This window comes from Fukomys damarensis, unplaced genomic scaffold (genome assembly GCF_012274545.1).
Source record: "Fukomys damarensis isolate Sample0158 unplaced genomic scaffold, DMR_v1.0_HiC HiC_scaffold_19, whole genome shotgun sequence".
Classification (NCBI taxonomy): Eukaryota; Metazoa; Chordata; class Mammalia; order Rodentia; family Bathyergidae; genus Fukomys; species Fukomys damarensis.
The window spans coordinates 47,451,147-47,468,723 of record NW_022900931.1 but is presented as its reverse complement, the minus strand read 5'-3'; the positions used below and the strand labels follow the sequence as shown (position 1 = coordinate 47,468,723).

The window sequence follows — 17,577 nt, the reverse complement described above, 5'->3', positions numbered from 1 at the left end:
TAGTGCACTATTTTATGCTAAATATTGTCTAATGTACCACTTAAATTCTCTTGTCTTTTCATTTACTTCATTTATTTACTTATTTTGCAGTGTTAGGGATCAAACTAGGGCCTCACACGTGCTAGACAAGCACTTTATCACTGAGTGATACTCCCAGCCCTACAACATTTTAAAAAGTTATTTTCTTTATGGTTGCTTAGGACAATTAGTTTAATTTCAATAATATTTTAAAAACTTTCTCCAGTATGAATTGTTCACAGTTGTCTTTAGTTATTGCAGTGAATGCATGTTTCTCTCCTTTAATTAGTATTATTTTATGATACTATAAGACTTTTAAACTATTTTTGTTCTCCTGGAATAAATCCTGTGGCATATTTTAAAATGTTAATAAATCCAACTTGGTAATATTTTTATCTCAGATTTCTATTTATAAGAGAAATTAGACTGTAATATATAGCAGAAATCAAAGAAAAATAACCACCATCTGGAGACCTGAACTCAGAGATTAAGTCCATGGCATCTGTAGGAAGTGGCTATAAATTTGACTTAGTTTCTATTGGGAAATAGGCACATTATCCACTAGAGGCTGTGAATGGTGAATAAATTAGGATTAAGATTAGGAGACTTGCAGAGCCCTGAAAATGGATAATTTAAATAAGAATAATAGATAGTTTGTTATGCTCTCAACGAAAAGAAGACAAGAGGCAAGCTCTTTCAGGTTGGTATGATGGTTCACTGGGAACCTCTAGAGTGTCTAGAATAGCTCTAGGGTATTCAACTCTACGTAGGTTATAATATCTTCCCTCCTGGCTAAAATGGCTCTTGTAACTTTGTCCTTCCATTTTTGTCCCAGACAGCAGAATGAGACACAAAGACCTTCCCATAACTTTCTAGAAGGCCACACTTACATAGCATAAATCCAAATCTTTCCAGCAACTGGGTTGGTTTTCCCCTTCTAGGACATTCTTGTATCCTCCTCCTTCCTATACTTTGAAGATTCTCCCACATACATTTCCCTGACCTTTTTCTAATCCCTCTCACTTTCCTGTCTCCGATTTAGGAGGGAAGCTCTCTCTGACCCCCAAAACTAGATCTAAGCCTTCTAATTTATCTTCTCAGCCCTTACCTAACAGTTGTCATATTTGACATATGAAGCTATAATTGAAGGTAAATTAGTAAATTTCCTTGTGGCTGTCTTCTAGACTGTAATGTAACCTGCATGAGGTCTGTTGGGCTCAGGATTACATCTGCACTCATGGCATCTGCTTGGTAAGTACATCTAACTAGTTCTGTGAACCGTTGGAACTTGGTTGATTGGCAGCTAGCCTCAAAGAGGTCCTTGTCCCCCATTCACATAAAGATGGTGTCAGATCTGCTTCCCATAACTTGAGGATAATTTGGGCAAATCCCTCAGTTTCTTTTCTACCACTTCCAGTAATTTCACAGCATTATTCAATGTAAAACTCCCCTTGAAGCTCTTCCTGTCACTTCAGCTCAAGCTTGCCTTGTGATCTAAAAATCTATAATAAGGAAGAGGGTGTGGAGTGAGCTTTCCCATCCTATTTTACTCATTTAGCTGTAGCTTCTGAAATAATATAAAACAAGGAAGTGAGGGTCACACTATTTCTCGGCTACCAGGCTGGGAGTGGTTGTCTGTTTCTCTGGCTGATACTGGTGCATTGTGGGTGACTTCTGTGGCAGAATCTAAGGGTTGGCTTACTTGTAGAGCATGGGTCTGAGTACTTCAGGGACTTCTGTAAGAGTGGGTGGTTGGGAAGAGCACCCTCCACTGAAAAGTGTACTGATGTGAGAGACCTTCTGTGGCTTGACTTCTTCCAACCCTGCTCTCACTCAGCTCACATGGATCGTGCACCCTCTCCTGCTACGTGAAGGCCTACACGAAGGCCAGGGTGGCCAGACAACTGAAGACTGGCTGCCATCTGCCGTGTTTATGATGGTAAATCCCAAATCCTTGCCCTGCACACTGAGTATGTAGACTGCTTACCATCCTACTCCAATGTCATGTTCCTACTTTAGGGCAGATCAACAGATCCACTCTCCAACCAGGAAATGTGATGTCAGTCATGCTTCCTTGCCATACCTCAAACCTCTCAAGAGGTGCTCCCGGTGACCCCTCTCGTGTGGCATTACGGGAGGAGGACCTCACTCTCAGGGAGGGGAGAAGTCACAGAACTCTCAGTTCCAGTGACTGATTTTTGATCTTCATGATTTCTTCTCCTCTTTCCCTAGTCCTCTGTGTGGAGTGAAGGCGAAGAGAGCCAGAGTAGCAGTAACAGTTTAGGCACCTGTCACTGAGCTCTAGGGGTGATGTTGTCCTAAACTAATTTGCACCTTTCTTTTTCTCCTACCTTGGAAATGTGAAGTCGTTTTGTCCCAGCTTTGAAAAAGAGTCATTAGGAAAAGTTCCTTCAGGAATCCTATTATAACCGTTGAGAGAATCAGCGACATGTTTCTTGTGTTGTCTGCTCCTTGGGGAGTCTCGGCCTAAACCAAACTCCTGGACACAAAGGTCAGCAAGCTAGGAGGCACGTGGCGAGTGGACCATATTCACTATTTCACGAAGAGGAAAGAAACAAACTAAGGCTTATCAGGGGCTGAGCAGACAGACTCCCATGTGCAGATGGACTGTCTGCGGCAGAACTGAGGCCGAGGCAAAAAGCAGAAGTGGTTAAAGAAACAAGTCATAGGATGGGGTGGATCAGAGTAATGCAGAAAAAAGAGACGAGAGGACAATGGGAGTGGAAAGTGAAAGTGATAGAAACTTGAAGGAAGAAAAGATGGTAGAGGAGAGCAAAGACTGAGAGGCTGGGGTCAGGGAGAAGGACTGGGCTGCAGCTTGCTGTGGGGGGATGGGCAGAACAGCTTGCAAAGGAGAATAAGGGCTGGGGTCACCATTCGCCAGCGTGTGCAGGTGGCTGTGGGCTAGACCCACCCCTCCCCCACGGTGCAGTATTCTGAGGTTACAGGTGGGGGAGGAGGAATGCATACAGGGGAGGCGGGGAGAGCACACCCCTCCAGGTGCAGGGGCACTGGAACAGCTTGTTCCTTTTATTCTTAGACAAGAAGTAAAGATGCCAGATGGAACCTTCGCATGAAAGCTCTGATCTCAGCCACAGTTGTGTAGAATTAATGTGGCCAAGGCCATTTAAAGTCCAAAGCCTGAGTGAAGAATTTTGGAAATACTTCTATCCCTAGTACCTGTCCCCATTTGTTCAAAGACACATCCAGGTAAAGTGCTCAGCATAGAGCAGAACCTGGCATGTCTGTGGGCTCAGTCGATGTTAGTTTCTCATCGAGCAGCTCGCAGCACAGGGTCTCTGCACCTAGCACGGGTAGGCACTCAGTGCGGGTGATTAATGAATGATCTTATTGACCCAAGGGTTCGTGTAACTCTATCCAGTTCCACCACCAAGGCACAATCTATGGTATGAAGCCTACGTCATTCATGGAGGTTCCTGACCTTGCAAACCTCCTGTGTATAACCTTGTGCTGGCTGTTGGAACAAGCTGATCACTAGGGGCATAACTTCTGCAACCTGGGGATCTTGGGACCTTGAAAAGACCGGTGAAAACCTTAACTCGAGAAGAGAAGGACTGTGGTAGCCAGGCACAGAGTAGAGCAGAAAGTAGAGGAGAGAGATTCAAATCTTGTGAAGAGGTTTAAACCATAGAGCTAAAGGTCAGCAAGGAAGCTTGGAGTCATCTTGCGCTTTGTGGCTCAAAAAGTGGGTCACAGACAGCAAGGGCAGCATCTTCTGGGATTTTGTTAGAAATGCAGAATTTCAGACCCCACCCCAGACCTACTGATGCAGCCTGCATTTTGACTGTCCTTAGTTTGAGAGGCCCTTATCTAATCCAAGGGTTTAAATTTACACGCCCTTGCAAAGGAGAACCAGCAGAGGGCAGTGCTGCAGAGTTTGCCAGAGCCAGCAGAGAGACTGTTGAAGCAATTTGTCCTGAGGCTTCCATTGAGTGGGGCTGCTGGACCAGAGCTGGGATTATCTTCTCTCTGAATAAAGACAGATGGCTTGAGTTCATTGAAAAGTGAACCACTAACCCACTTTTTTCCCCAGAACAGAGGATGCAGTACTAGGACTGCACACTTGAACTTTCCCCTAAAACCAACCTACTAAGTTTTGAGCCCCACAAAGGGCTGTAATACAACACAGGAGAATCAGGCACAGCCCTTGCCCTGTAGCTTCTAAAGACAGGTGTTGTCTTGGCACAGGTATTAGATGTCCCGGAGGTAAATCCAGCCCTATTGAGAGGGGTACTGCAATCGAGTTAGAGCTCTTCTGTTCCAATCTGGAAATGCTAAATAATTTTATGTTTCAATGCAAGCTTCTAAATTGAAATGCATGAGAACAATGGGGCATGCGTGTAAGAGATACATAAAAATATGTGTCCACTTCTGTTCTTTTGTCACATCATTCACATAGCCCACTATTTCCCGAACCCCTTACATGCTGCGTCCCAGTGCACACTCAGTGTGTGAGAGCTCAATGAGTCTCTATGCGAGTGCAAAGCAAGTCTGTACAGCAGACACTGGCTTTCATAGATGGTGTGTGTGCAGCCAGGAGCTACATAAATGCTAAGTTAGGTTTTGCAGGGTTTATTTTATACTGTGCTGGTGAGAACAAAATATAAATGAATGCATGAGCTACAAAATGTAAATTGAGTGATTTCAGTGATTCCACATGCAAATTAAATGTTCATGTATTTCATAACAAATGCTCACTGCACAATATGGACAGTACAATTCATGGGTATAATTTCACATTTATTCATTTATTTTGACTTAGAGCAATATCCAAGGGCAAAAAAATATACCATCTGAAGTTGAAAGAGGAACTGTGGAAGAAAGGGAAAAGCTTTAATTTTTACTAAGCATGTGTGTGTGTGTGTGTGTGTGTGTGTGTGTGTGTGTGTGTGTGTAGGAGGATACTAGGGTTTGAACCCAGGGCCTTCACAGGGCTTTGCCCAGCCCTTTTAAATTTTTTATTTTGAGACAGGGTCTTGATAAGTGATTAAGTTGCCCAGATGGGGCTTGAGTTTGAGATTCTTCAGCCTCAGCCCCCCAGGGTAATGAGATTACAATCATGCACCACCGCATCCAGCAATACCTTTAATAGTAGTTTTTGCCTGTGTTTTGAACAAAGAGTCCACATTTTCATTTTGTATCAAGTCTCAAAAATTATATATCCGGTGCTCCCTTGAGAGATAGGAGAGGCAGGGAAGAGTTGATGCTTGTGACTTGGGCCACCTAAAGTGAGATTTACCCGAGGCTTCCAAGGTACGAGGACTAATATGTGATGCCGGGAAAGGTGTGCCTGCAAATGTGTGTGTGTGTGTGTGTGTGTGTGAGTGTGTGTGAGTGTGTGTGAGACCCTGTGTATGTTTCCAAGAGAACCTCCTCTTCTACAAAGAAGAGTGAGGGGAAAGGAACAGGAACAATTTCTAAAAAGGAGGCTGAGACAGTCCGATTGAAGGGTGCAGGCTGATGAGAACTGACATTGGGACGGCACCACAGGCTGTGCTAAGGCATTGTGTGTGTTGTGGGGAGCCTTGACCACCTTCTGGTATCAGGAAGAATCCAAACTTTCTTACTACACATATGCAATGCAGCCAAGTAGCTGCTCTCCAAACAATGGCTCAAACCCAGGCTCCTTGCTATGTGGCTCCACTTCCCAGATTCCCTTATTTCCTGCCAGCTCAACTCTGCTCACCTCCTATTGGCTAGAACCAATTACTTGACTCCACACAGATGCAAAGGTTTCTGGGAAAAGGATTTTTTTCTGCTGATCAAGGGGAAATTGAAAGGACTTGGTGAACACATAGCATCACCTGTTGCTCAGAGGAGATGGAGGCTATGTTTCTTTGTGACAGTAAAAGAAGAGGTGGGAGAAGCTGGCCTGCTGTCAGAAGAAAGCACGATGGTGTACCGTGGCCATTTCCTTCAAGGGAGAGCATTTGTTAGTGACCTCCCAGCTCTGTACTCATGAAGAGACTTGGAAAAGAAAACAGACAGCAAAAGTTCTGGATGTTATGCAGGGATGGGCTCGGGGACTCCTCCCTGTTTACAGTGGGAGACTGTGGAGAAAAAATTTGTGTCCATTTGATGGTTTCATTAGATCCATGATTCAATTAAAACTGGAAGAGTGGCTCTCATAGCAATGTGGTGAAAAGAGAACGGAGAACTCAGGTCCTGTGAAAATTGTGGGAGCAGGGACCCTTCTTACATAGTAAAGCTGCACACTCACTTCTCAGGGAGTGAGTCTGACCTCATATTCATGGGAAAACAAAGCAAGGTATGTTTCTCTTCAAACCACTGACAAGGAGGCCAGAATTTGGGAAAGAAGAGGGTTTTGGGAGAGCTGGAATCTCAGGTTTGACATCGATGTTGGAACAGAGGTCAGAGGGAGTCCAATTTAATCCCTCAAATGTGCTGACACACAGATCCTGTAATCTCAGGATCTTGCCCATGTTCTAGTCTGTCTAGGCTGATGGTACTGTCTGACAGGTTTGGAATGACTCAGGAATCCACTTTGATGATCATATTGATGTTTACCTGGTAAGACAATTGTAATTCAACAGTAGAACTTTTGCCTAGCATACATGAAACCCTGGGTTTGATCACCATGGTCATGAAAAGTAAATACATAAGAAATCTTAAAAAGTGAATGTATTAGCACAACGTAGTCACATTTTTTTTTTTTTGTGAAGAGAATGCATGTGTGACTATCTGTGTGTGTTGAAAAACAACCATGGAATTATATTGGTCAGCTTTCTTTTCATTGGAACCTGACATACAATTTATAGGGCTTTATTTGGGATCATACTTTTTGAGTTTCCACTGCCTGACCAGCTGGCTCCCAGGCAGAAATTTCATGGCAAAGGAGCAGAGTGGAGGTAAACTTGTCACTTCGTAGCAGATGGAATCAGTGCACAGGGGGAAAAGCACCAGGCACGGTCCCAGGGGCCTAACTCCAACTGGGCCCCTCTTCCTAACAGTACATTCAGCCGTAAATATCATGGATTGGCCCACCGATGAAAATAAGGCCCTCATGATCCAACCACCTCTCCAGGAGTCTTTTAATGCATTCAAACTATCAATAAGTTTTGGTGGCACAGAGTTATATGACGAACTGTCAAAAGTTAATTGAAAAGCTTCGATAATATACTTTGTCTCATCCCACACAGCTGGAGCTTTGGTCCTGGCAAAGGTCACGGTTGCTGATGAAGGCAAGATTGTCTGGCCTGGAAGTTTCCTTCTTGAGCTGGAGGAGTCATTTTAGGTGAGTAGGAGGCCAGGAATGATGGGTACCAAGATCACTAGCCAAGTTACAACACAGGTCACTCCAGAGGATCGGGCTGAAAGATAAAAGCCCCAGCACTTAAGTGTCGAATAAAGACTGGTGTGTCGAGAAGGGGTAGGAGTCCTGGACATTGGCTTGGGAACTTATAAACCAAGGAAAGGAATTTCCTTCCTGAATCCAATCGCAGTGTTTTCTTTCTTGAAAGGGCTCAACTTATCCAGATATAAAGAGTACAGAAATCTTAAAAATCACTGGCTTCTCTGAGTTCTGTGTTTGAAAATTACCTTGAAATTTCTACAGGCCTGGAAAGAATCAGTCCCATACATGGGAGAGCAGAAAGGGAGGACAGAGCATCAGGTATAGAGAGATGACCCCATAATGCTATGCACAGCTGACTTTAATGATGGAAGGGCCATGTCCTTTTCTCTTTTCTCCACCCCACTTACTATCTGTACCAACTGTGAGGTAAATAGGAAAGAAACAGATATAGGAGAGGAGAGAAGAGAAAGAAAAAAATAGAAAAGAAGAGAAGAAAGAAAAAGAGGAGAAATAATAAAAAGAGACTAGTGATATAACCAAGAAAGGGAGATGAGGGATGTTTTCTAGGATAATTTTGGTGGCTAAAAGTGACAAGATCGATTTACCCCTTCCCCCAAGTGGTGTGTTACTGCTTTTGTCCACTCTGCAGGTAAGCAGTCACCCCCATTTTATAAGGGACAGGATTGTGCCTCTTCCTTTTTCTGGATCTCAGAATGTGGCACAAATAGCAGTGCCAGAATTGCCCAGCCAAATCAACACATCAACCTGTCACACTGGGTTCCTGGTGGCAGAGGAGCAGGGCATGCTAGGAGAGGCTAGAAAGACATGACCAGCTAGTTGGTATCTTAGCGACTTTCTTGTCACCAAGACCCAGTATCAGATACCCACAATTTAAGAAGGAGAAGTTTATTTTGGCTCATGGTTTTAGTGTATAGTTGGCTGGCTCTAAGGCAGGAAGGCATGGCAGAGGGGCCCGTGGAGGAAAGATGTTCACATCATAGCAGCCAGGAAGCAGAGAGCTAAGGGAAGAACCCAGAAAGAGATATAGACTCTTCTGGGTCACATCCTCAGTGACCCACTTCTTCTGACCAGATCTCACCTCCTAAGAGCAACTCAGTTGTATCAACCTCATGATTCAATCACCTTCCAAAAGCTCCACCCATGCGCCCTTGAGGGCTTCAGGGACATCTAATATAAACTATAACAGAAAAAAGAAGAGCATACGATTCCACAGCTCACCTGTGGAAACAGGTGAAGTAATCAGCCCAGATGAGTCTGAGTGGTGGCGTAGCCTATAATCCCACTACTCCCGGAGTTTTCTGGGAGGCTGAGGGAGGAGTTTCCAAGATTGAGCCTGAGCAGTATAGCAGCTTAGTGAAACCTTGTCTCAAAAGAAAAAAATTAAAAAAGGATTGGGGGTGTAGCTCAGTGTGAGGGCTCTACGTTTAATCAGTACCACAGAAGGGAAAAAGGGAAAGAAAAGAAATCAGCCCAGGTGAAAAGGAAGACTGAACCCTGGAGGACTATGAACCAACAACATCCCAGGAACAACATCCCTGTGGCCGGACAGGACAGTCCAGGCTGGAAGTAAACACCAGCACCTGGCTCTGAGTGCTCGTGGAAGAGTGTGTAGGCCAGGGCTCAGGGCGTGCGGAGAGGTTAGGGCCCGAAGTGCAGAGATTTTGATCCAAATGTATAAGGGGTCCCACCAAGTCCAAGCATGTCCAGAGTTGAAGGGACTGAGACTAATTGAGCCACTTTTCATTCAGGACTCATCAGGCACAGTATCAGGCGTGGCCCATGTGTTGTGTCACTCATTCTGTCATGGTTTATACCATGAGATAAGAGCCAATATTTTGTCTTTTATTTAACACGGGTTAGAGAAGCCGAGTAACCTGGTTAGCATGGGAGTGACAATTCCCAGATTGACTCCAGGTGTGACTAACTCTGAAACCCATGATCCTAGCTACCCTGCGGTAGCACCTGTGGGGCTGAGCTGGAGCCAGGTGTGATGGTCTGGTGAGTGGATCCTCCCAGGAGACAGGCAGGAATCAGAAACACGAAACCCAGAGTTTGCTTTCTGCCTTCACCACTGAGCGCAAACCTAGCCATCTCCAACTGAGGATAAGGCTCTCACCCCTGTTCACTGGCTTCTCTCACACTCGTCTACTTCTCCCTTCACAGATGTGCACCAGAAGCCCTCCAGGTGTCTTCTCAGCAGTGCCCGGACTGCTCTCTATGTGCCCTGTGGCCTCACCAATCACCTGGATATCTCAGTCTGGCCTACAGCTCCCAGGCCTCACATTCTAGGACAGCGCATTATAAGAGTGGGGGAGCGAAGGGAGCATCAGAGAGCCTGTGCCTGACCCCTTTTGCTGATGAGGACATGGAGCTCTTCAAGGGCGAGGTAAGCCGGCTGAAAGGTGGCAGAGTCAGTCATAGGACACAGGTCTCTCGAGCTCCCAGATGCCTTTGAGATTCTCCACCACATTGTGTGCCAGAAAGCTGAGTAGCATCCCACAACTTTCTCAAATCAAAAGAAAGCCAGAGGCCACACTCACTTCAGCCCCCTAAGGTTTATTTCTTACCCAGAGTACAGGGTGGAAGGAAGTAGATTGTATCATTTTTGCTGCTCACAGGATTGCTAATTTGACAGGTGTAAAACTTGGATTGGTTCTGTGGTGTAAGGGTGACTTCAAGTTCACTCCTGTGGAGCTCCTTTGGTAAGGGGCCTGAGTCTCCATACCAAATGTAGCCAGCAGATGGGTCTGGTATTTTACAGGAGAGATTCATATAACAGATGTCACCCACTTCTTTGATCATCTCCGTTTTTATCACGAACTCGGGTACAGTATCTGAAAATAAGAAAGGTGTTATAAAATGAAGTAAGGGATTTATGATTTGTAGGCTTTTAGCCAACAAAGTACAAAGAGAACCCGGGAGGGCCATGGAGGGCAGTGTAGTAAAGAAGAGGCTCCTACAGAGGGAGCCAGTGAGCAGTTTTGAGCTGGGGAGGTTTACTGGGCCAAGAACTCCTTCTTGGAGGTGGTGCTAAGCATCATCCACAAGAGGGAGCCAGAGTCCATTACTTGCAACCTGGAACAAAATGAGGTGATGATCATCTATGAGCTAGAAAGACAGGGTACTTCTGGTTGAGATCAGCAGGGGTCACACTTAGTATCCCAACTATCTGAGATGCCTAGGACTGGCACCTTGTGGCAAATTTGCTCCTTGAGAATTCTCAAGCTCAGAGTGAGGGAGAGCTCCAAGGTCAGCCCGCACCTGGCAAAGTCCTTTGCACAGCCACCACAGGGAAATGCCATCCTCCTAGACTCTGGCAGAGTTGCAGATCAGAGCCTCCTGTAACCCCAACATATGCCAGTGGTGACTGTTAACCCTGATATCTCAATGTCTAGTGCAGTGTCTGTCACACAGCAGGTATTCCACAAGTAGCTGATGGATGGATGGATAGACGGATGGATAGACAGATGGATGAAGGTCATGAGGCAGAAAGGACAAAACACTAGCTTTGGAGGATGACTAGTATTGGTCCTGGGTTTTGTTCTCATGAAGTTAACTTCCCCAAACTCATGGGCAAAATGCCTTCATGGTACCATTTAGTAAGAAAAGATGACATGACATTGTCCTTAGAGAAATTCTTTCGGTAGGGTGTAAGTATTGCATCTGTGATAAAAATTATGTTATCATTACTACCATTGTCCTGCTGCTAGATGTGATGAGAGGAAATCCCAGCATCTGATCCTTCACCTAGGTCTGGTTTCCCTAAAATCCTCTGGGATCTTTTCATTCTAGTCAATGGCAAAATACCTGCAGAATCTGTGCAGTTCAGACCTCACTGGATTGAAGTGTGCCAGAGAATTGACCAGATCACAGCTTGTTTCTGGACTGTATGTGGTGAGAGACTATGCAAGGGCTGCCAGTATGGCCTCCTGAACTCTTCCGTTGCTTCCTGAAGCTATCTCAGACTGCTGGACTTCTCCCACGTGCTGTTTGTTAGTTTGTTTTCTTTGAGTACGAGGGATTGAGTCTAGTGAACTTTGTGGTGTGTTCTACTGCTAAGTTATAGCCCCAGCCATTTTTAGTTTTTATTTTGAGACGAAGTTGAACTAAATTGCTCAAGTTGGCCTTGAATTTTCAATCTTCCTACCTTAACCGTCCCTAGCAGATGAAGTTATAGGCATGGGCCACCACAACCACCCCTACATCCTTTAAGTGCAAAATCTATACTGTTTTTGTTTTCACCATTTCCTGTGTTTCATCCTCACATTTTATACTTCTTCTACATTTCCCTCCATGACCAACACAGCTTTGTTAATGGTATTGATTGAACCAGCCAGAGTGGTCTGAGCTCCAAGATGCCCCATCGGAACAATCACAAATGTCTGGGCTGGACTGAAATGGTGATTCTCCTACTGATCACATCCTGGGGGAGGGGGCGGTCTTACTCTCAGGCAGGGCATGCTGGAGCCGAGTCAGTGTGTGGATTTTTAGGTACTCAGAAGTGTTGATTGTGAAAAGCTGATTGTGAAAAGCTTTAGTGACCTGGAATCAACTCCGATGAACGCATTTACACCGCAGAAATTGCAGAGGTTGGTAAATGGGATACAAATAGGGTCTTTTAATTGTTATCACTTTCTCTATTTTTGGTCTTGCAGAGAATACCTCTGCCAAAAATTTCCCTGTTCCCAAGACCTCCCGTATTTCTGGGATATATAATGTGGAGGCAGTGAATGAGGAAACTCTGGCTTCTTACACCCTGGACCCTCTAGCTGGTAGGACCTAAGTGTACTCAGCACCTTTCATCTGCACCAGGTTAACATTTTAAAAGTGTTTTCTCCTCTTTGATCCTCAAACACCTTGAGAGGAGGTTATAATCACCTTCATAATGTGATGAGGAACCCAAGGGTCCAAGTGAAAAGCTATCAGCCTGGTTCCTCTTCTGCAATCACTGCCCACCCCAACCCCATGGGAGCTTTTCCAGGAGCCTCATTTCCATAGTATTACTTGGTCCTTTGGGCCATAAAGGTGTAGATTAGAGCCACAAACCTGAGCCAAGTCAGACAAATTGGTTTTTCTCTCCGAGAATTTAAACTCAATGTTATAAAAGCCTAAACTCTGAGAAATAACTCTTGTCAATCACAGGAATCCATAGCCACTGCCCACAGATTCCTGAGCATGGGGACTCTAGGTGGACCTTGGTTCTCAATATTTTTCCCATGTATTTCTTCTGGACTCTTCTGCACTGCTTGAGTTGCTCTTGGTTTCTTAAAAATAACTTGTCCTTATTGAGTAAAAAAATACAGCAAATTGGTTTCTGATATTTGCTGTCAAAAGAACTTTACCTAATATGGACGTAGGGATATTAAGATATTTCTCCAAGATCATAAAACAAGTGGATGACTGATCAGAGATGTTTTTGTTGTTTTTGGTTTTAAATTTTAATAGACAATAATTTTACATATTTATGGGGTATGGTATGATAATTTGATACAATTGTCGAGGATCAAATTAGGATAATTAGCATTTATCTCCTCAAACATTTATTTAGTAAATTTGTAGTACTGAGAATTGAGCCCAGGAACTTTTGCACATTCCCAACATTCCTACATCCCCAGCACTTTTAAATCTTAAGACAGGGTCTCACTAAACTGCTAGGTTATCCAAAGTTGGGGTCAAAGTTGGGATCTTCCTATCTCAGCCCCCCAGAGTGCTGGAATACCTGGTGCATTTATCACTTCTGTGTCGGAAACCTTTTCAACTCTCCTAGTTACTGTGAAATATATAACAAATAAACTAGGTGTGGAGGCACACGCCTGTCATCCCAGCTCCTCCAGAGGCTGAGGCAGGAGAATCGGAAGTTCTAGTTCAGCTTGGGCAACTCAGTGAGACCCTGTGTCAAGATAAAATAAAAAGGGCCAGGGATGTAGCTCAGTGAGTGCCTTTCTTTGGGTTCAATACCTGTCACTCATTCTATTGTGCTATAGAGTACTAGAATTATTCTTCCCATGTAACTGTATTTTGGTACTCATTATACAACCTTTCCCCTTTCTCCTGCCCTCCCTAGCTTCTAGTAATTACTATTCTCCTCTCTACTATGAGATCAATATTTTTAGCTTCCCAAAATGAGTGAGAACGTATGGTAATTGTCTTTCTACACCTGGCTTATTTTACTTAACCAGAATTTTGCACCCAGGTCTGTCTTACTCCAAGCAGAATGCCCTGGTCCTTATTCCTCATACCCTGGTGAGGCTGGAGCTATGTGGAAGTTTTTGTCGCATTCATTCTGATGGGTTAAAAAAAAAAAACTCTCCATAATATCTCCTGTCTCAACCTTAATTTTTTATACTTTTCCCCACAAGTCTGAAGTCCAAGATCAGAAATATAAATAACATGTCTTCAGAACTGATACGGGTTCATTATTTGACAGCGTGAAGGAAGTAGAAAGGAAACACCTTTTGGGGGGTCTGCTGGCCGAAGCTCACTCTCAAAGAGAATGGGCCTCGGGGGAAATGAATTAAGTCTGTCTGAGACCTTCTGCCCCTTCTCCCAGACAGTGTCCCCAGTAGTCCCAGGAAGTGGTCCACCCAGGGCCCTGGAGTGGGACTTGCACTTTGGTTTCCCTAACTCACCAAACACCTTCAAGATTATCTTGATCTCTCGTTCATCTTCGTCCTCTTTTGACACTCTCAAGATGTAAGTACTGCTGTCCGATTTCTGGACGTTGTAGATGTGTAATGCACCACTTTGATTATCAAGTCTGATTCTGTGTTTAAATTTAGTGTTGAAGGAGTAAACCTCTTTTGGGTCCCATTCCATAATCTTCTGGTTGGTAGTGTAAAACCAGGTGCCATGTGTGAAGTTATCAAGCAGTTTCTTGGAGCTTTGCAGAGTCACGTTGCTGCCAGTGGCCTTGGTGATGGTCTCAGATTCTGAATGACCTGTCAATGAAAGTCAGAGTGAAACCTGCCCTGGAGAGAGTAGTGCCACCATGGCCTGGGAAGAAGGGAGAGATTTCTGCCAGCGGTGGGGGTGGGGGTTATGGGCTTCATCACATGTTCATGTCCTCTGATCAAGAATTCAGTGAAAGTTGGAGCTTGAGAAACAATGCGGGGGTCAGGGGATGTTACTTATAATTATCTAGTTCTACCCTCAGACAATATAGAAAAGGGACCCTGAGTTGACTCTGACTCTCTTTCTTACTTTCATACCAATAGACTACCCAATGAATTGGTGATAAGTTCTGTCTCTTCTCTGGGTTTGTGTTTCCTGTCTGTTCAGTTTAGTTCAAAAAGCATTATACAAATCTCCAGAGGCAGAACATAAACAGGATATGATTTTATGCTAAAAGATTTAATGCACTAGTGTGGGACAGATACAAAAACAAATCATCCTGATATGAAATCTTGGTTACTATAGTAAAGATACACACAAGGAGCTGTCCAGGGTGTAGGGTAGGGGATGGAGGAAATACTAGTAAAATTTCTTTGGGGGATATGACCACTAATTTGAGTCTAAGAATGTTTAAAACCTAATATTTATTGAGAACTGTATAGGTACTACATGAGGCCGTTGGAATATGTCAGTGAATTAAAGAGCAAAGATTCTCAACCTGACATTAGAGTAAGCAATACACACAATAACTAAATACATTATATAGCATGTTAAACAATAATTGCTATAATAAAGAGAAAGTGTAGAACACAGTAAGAGGACTCATGAATGCTGGAAGAGGTTGGGAGGGGAGTGTCGTTTATAAGGTGATTAGTAGGTCACATATGAGCAAAAACTTGGAGGACAGAAAGCCAAGCAGATATGTAGGATGATAGTGAACAGGTAGAAGAAGGAAGAGCTGCAGGAGAGGCCCAGTGGTAGAGTGTTCCTGCTGTATTTAAGCAGTGAAAAGGAGGCCAGAATGCATGGTGTGGAATGGGTAAAGTGGATGGGTGTTAAGAGAGGGAGAGGGAGGGAAAGCGGGGGAGAGAATATTATGGAAAGTAGATGAAGACAGGTTTGCCTTATTGATAACGTTTTACTCTGTACTTTTTTCTTGTAAAAATGACTCATGTACGCATTCACGATTTATTTTCAAGTTGTTAGAAGGTAACAAAATGGAAATATTAGGTGACAGCTATTGGGTTAGTGACAGCTATTGCAGAAGTGATGGGACCGAAGCTCCAGGGCCCTTTAAATGGCCGCATTGGGGCCCCAACAGTGCGCTTGCGTGCCAATATGTTTTATAAAACATTATACGTTTTTAACACAACTAATTAGATCACTGCCTCTTTCCAACCCAACATCCCCTTCCTAACATCTCTATTTGGGTTGGTTCTGTCACATTTGTGGGTACTCTGGAATCTGGCTAAGGGGGAACTAGAACCAAGAAATGTTTAGTCTGAGTGTGGTTCAGACTCTCCTGGGTGGGAACTGCTAGCCACTTGGCTGAAGAGATGACATCAGGAACGTGGCTGCCCTCACTGGCCAAGTCCTCAGGCATGTGGTAATATGTCTGGGACAGGAAGAAAACAAGGTTAGAAGTGAACAGAAGCCAGAGCTATTCAACAACAGAATACTGTAGAGGCATGAAGATGTTTAATTAATTGAAAGTTTATGCTATTTTTCTGGCTTTCATGCTTGATGTAATGCTTGTCAGCTTTAAAAAAATCATATTTTATTGAAATTTCTTTTCCTCGTTCTAACTGAATTAAATTTTGTTCCTTTTGCACTCTGGGGTTGAACCTAAGGCCTTTGCACTGAGCTACATGCCCAGACCTTTTTTTTTAACTAGTGTATATTTGTGCTAAATAATAATCATATTTGTTTTAGGGGATTGGTACATGGATATAGTACATCTTAAGCATTGCTAATCTCTTTATCCCTCTTCCTGCCATCCCTCTTCTCTATTTTCTCTGATCCCCTTCCCTATTTGAAACACATCTGCCTTTCTGTTTCTTACCATCTCTATTTTACTCTTTTATTTACATATGTTTTAGGTTTCTTATATAAGAGAAGCCATGCAATCCAAATTTCTGTGTCTGCCTTATTTCACTCAGCATTATGGTCCCAAGAGACTTCTGGGAAGATGGCAGAATGGTAAGCAACAGAGAAACAGCCTCTCTGATATTTGGAATCCCGATGCTGGAATACAGCATCATGAGGAAGAGAAGGAGGAAAGAGGGTCCCTGGATCCCAGCAAGGATCTAGTGAGAATTAGAGCCCATGAAGAGAACTAAGAAAGGGCCTATAACACAGAGGAGGGAGATGGCATGCAGCACTTTTTTCCTGAGCCCTGGATTCTTGTGTGGGAGGAGTGGCTGGAACCTGGAGAGTCATGGTGATTACTGGCTACCCAGAGGCTTCCATGGAGAAATGCACCAGTGGAATGGAGCAGTGGATACTGCAGACTTCAGTGCTAGTGAGTTATGTGGTTTCAGACGCCTCTCTTGGTGGGTGACTGACTGGTAGCTATTTTGGAAAGGGACCAATGGAAGTCAGAATTCAGAATAGCTGCGGGGTTGGCTCCATCTATTGGCTCCAAGTGTCAGGGTGAGGTGAAACCAAGTTCAAGGTGTCAGGAGATCAGGGAGATGAGCTCAAGCTGGCAGAAGTAATTCAGAGTGTTGCAGGCTGAAAAACTATGCTCCTAGCCTCACAGCCAGAAACCAGGACCAGACTAAACCTCAGTGGAACTAAAGGCCTATGTTTGTTGGGATTATCCACCACTGCCATAATTCTACTGCTGGCTTGCAGGGATCAATCAGCAGGGATCTGGGCTGTCTCCCTCCTCTGCCAACCAGTGACAGCAGAGACATGCCCTGTGGACATTTCCCCCCTACTTTTCCTCCTTTCTTTGCTTTTTAATTTTCAAAAATGTTTTATGAATTTTTAATCTTTTCTATTTTTCTTGACTGTTCTTGTTTTTATATGTGTAGAACATTGTTTCTAATTTTGTTTTGCACTGTTCTTGTTTTTGTTTCTTCCTTTCTTTCCCTCCTGTCTTCTTCACCAGTTCCCAAAGCTTGCATAATCTGTTTTTGTACTCCAGCCTTGCTTCTAATCCCTTTCTATTCTATTATTCTATTTTTTTCCTCTATCCCCTTTTAAATTTTCTCCCCAAGGGGAAAATCACAACACTGAAGGAATATTTACTGTAAACAATTTTCTGATATATATATATATATATA

General features: G+C 43.8%; 1 protein-coding gene across 1 annotated transcript in view; it reads right to left on the bottom strand.

Moving 5' to 3' along the window:
• Positions 1–5,002: 5,002 nt before the first annotated feature.
• The window catches only part of Cd48 (CD48 molecule), a 32,278-nt gene continuing 19,703 nt past the window's right edge, over positions 5,003–17,577 (bottom strand). Inside the window, exons 3-5 of the mRNA XM_010616650.3 lie at positions 14,026–14,334; positions 9,964–10,230; positions 5,003–7,391 (exon numbers count right to left, since the gene is read on the bottom strand). Of these exons, the coding sequence (XP_010614952.1) occupies positions 7,312–7,391; positions 9,964–10,230; positions 14,026–14,334 (656 nt within the window). The 3' untranslated portion in view covers positions 5,003–7,311. The remainder of the gene's footprint in view (positions 7,392–9,963; positions 10,231–14,025; positions 14,335–17,577) is intronic.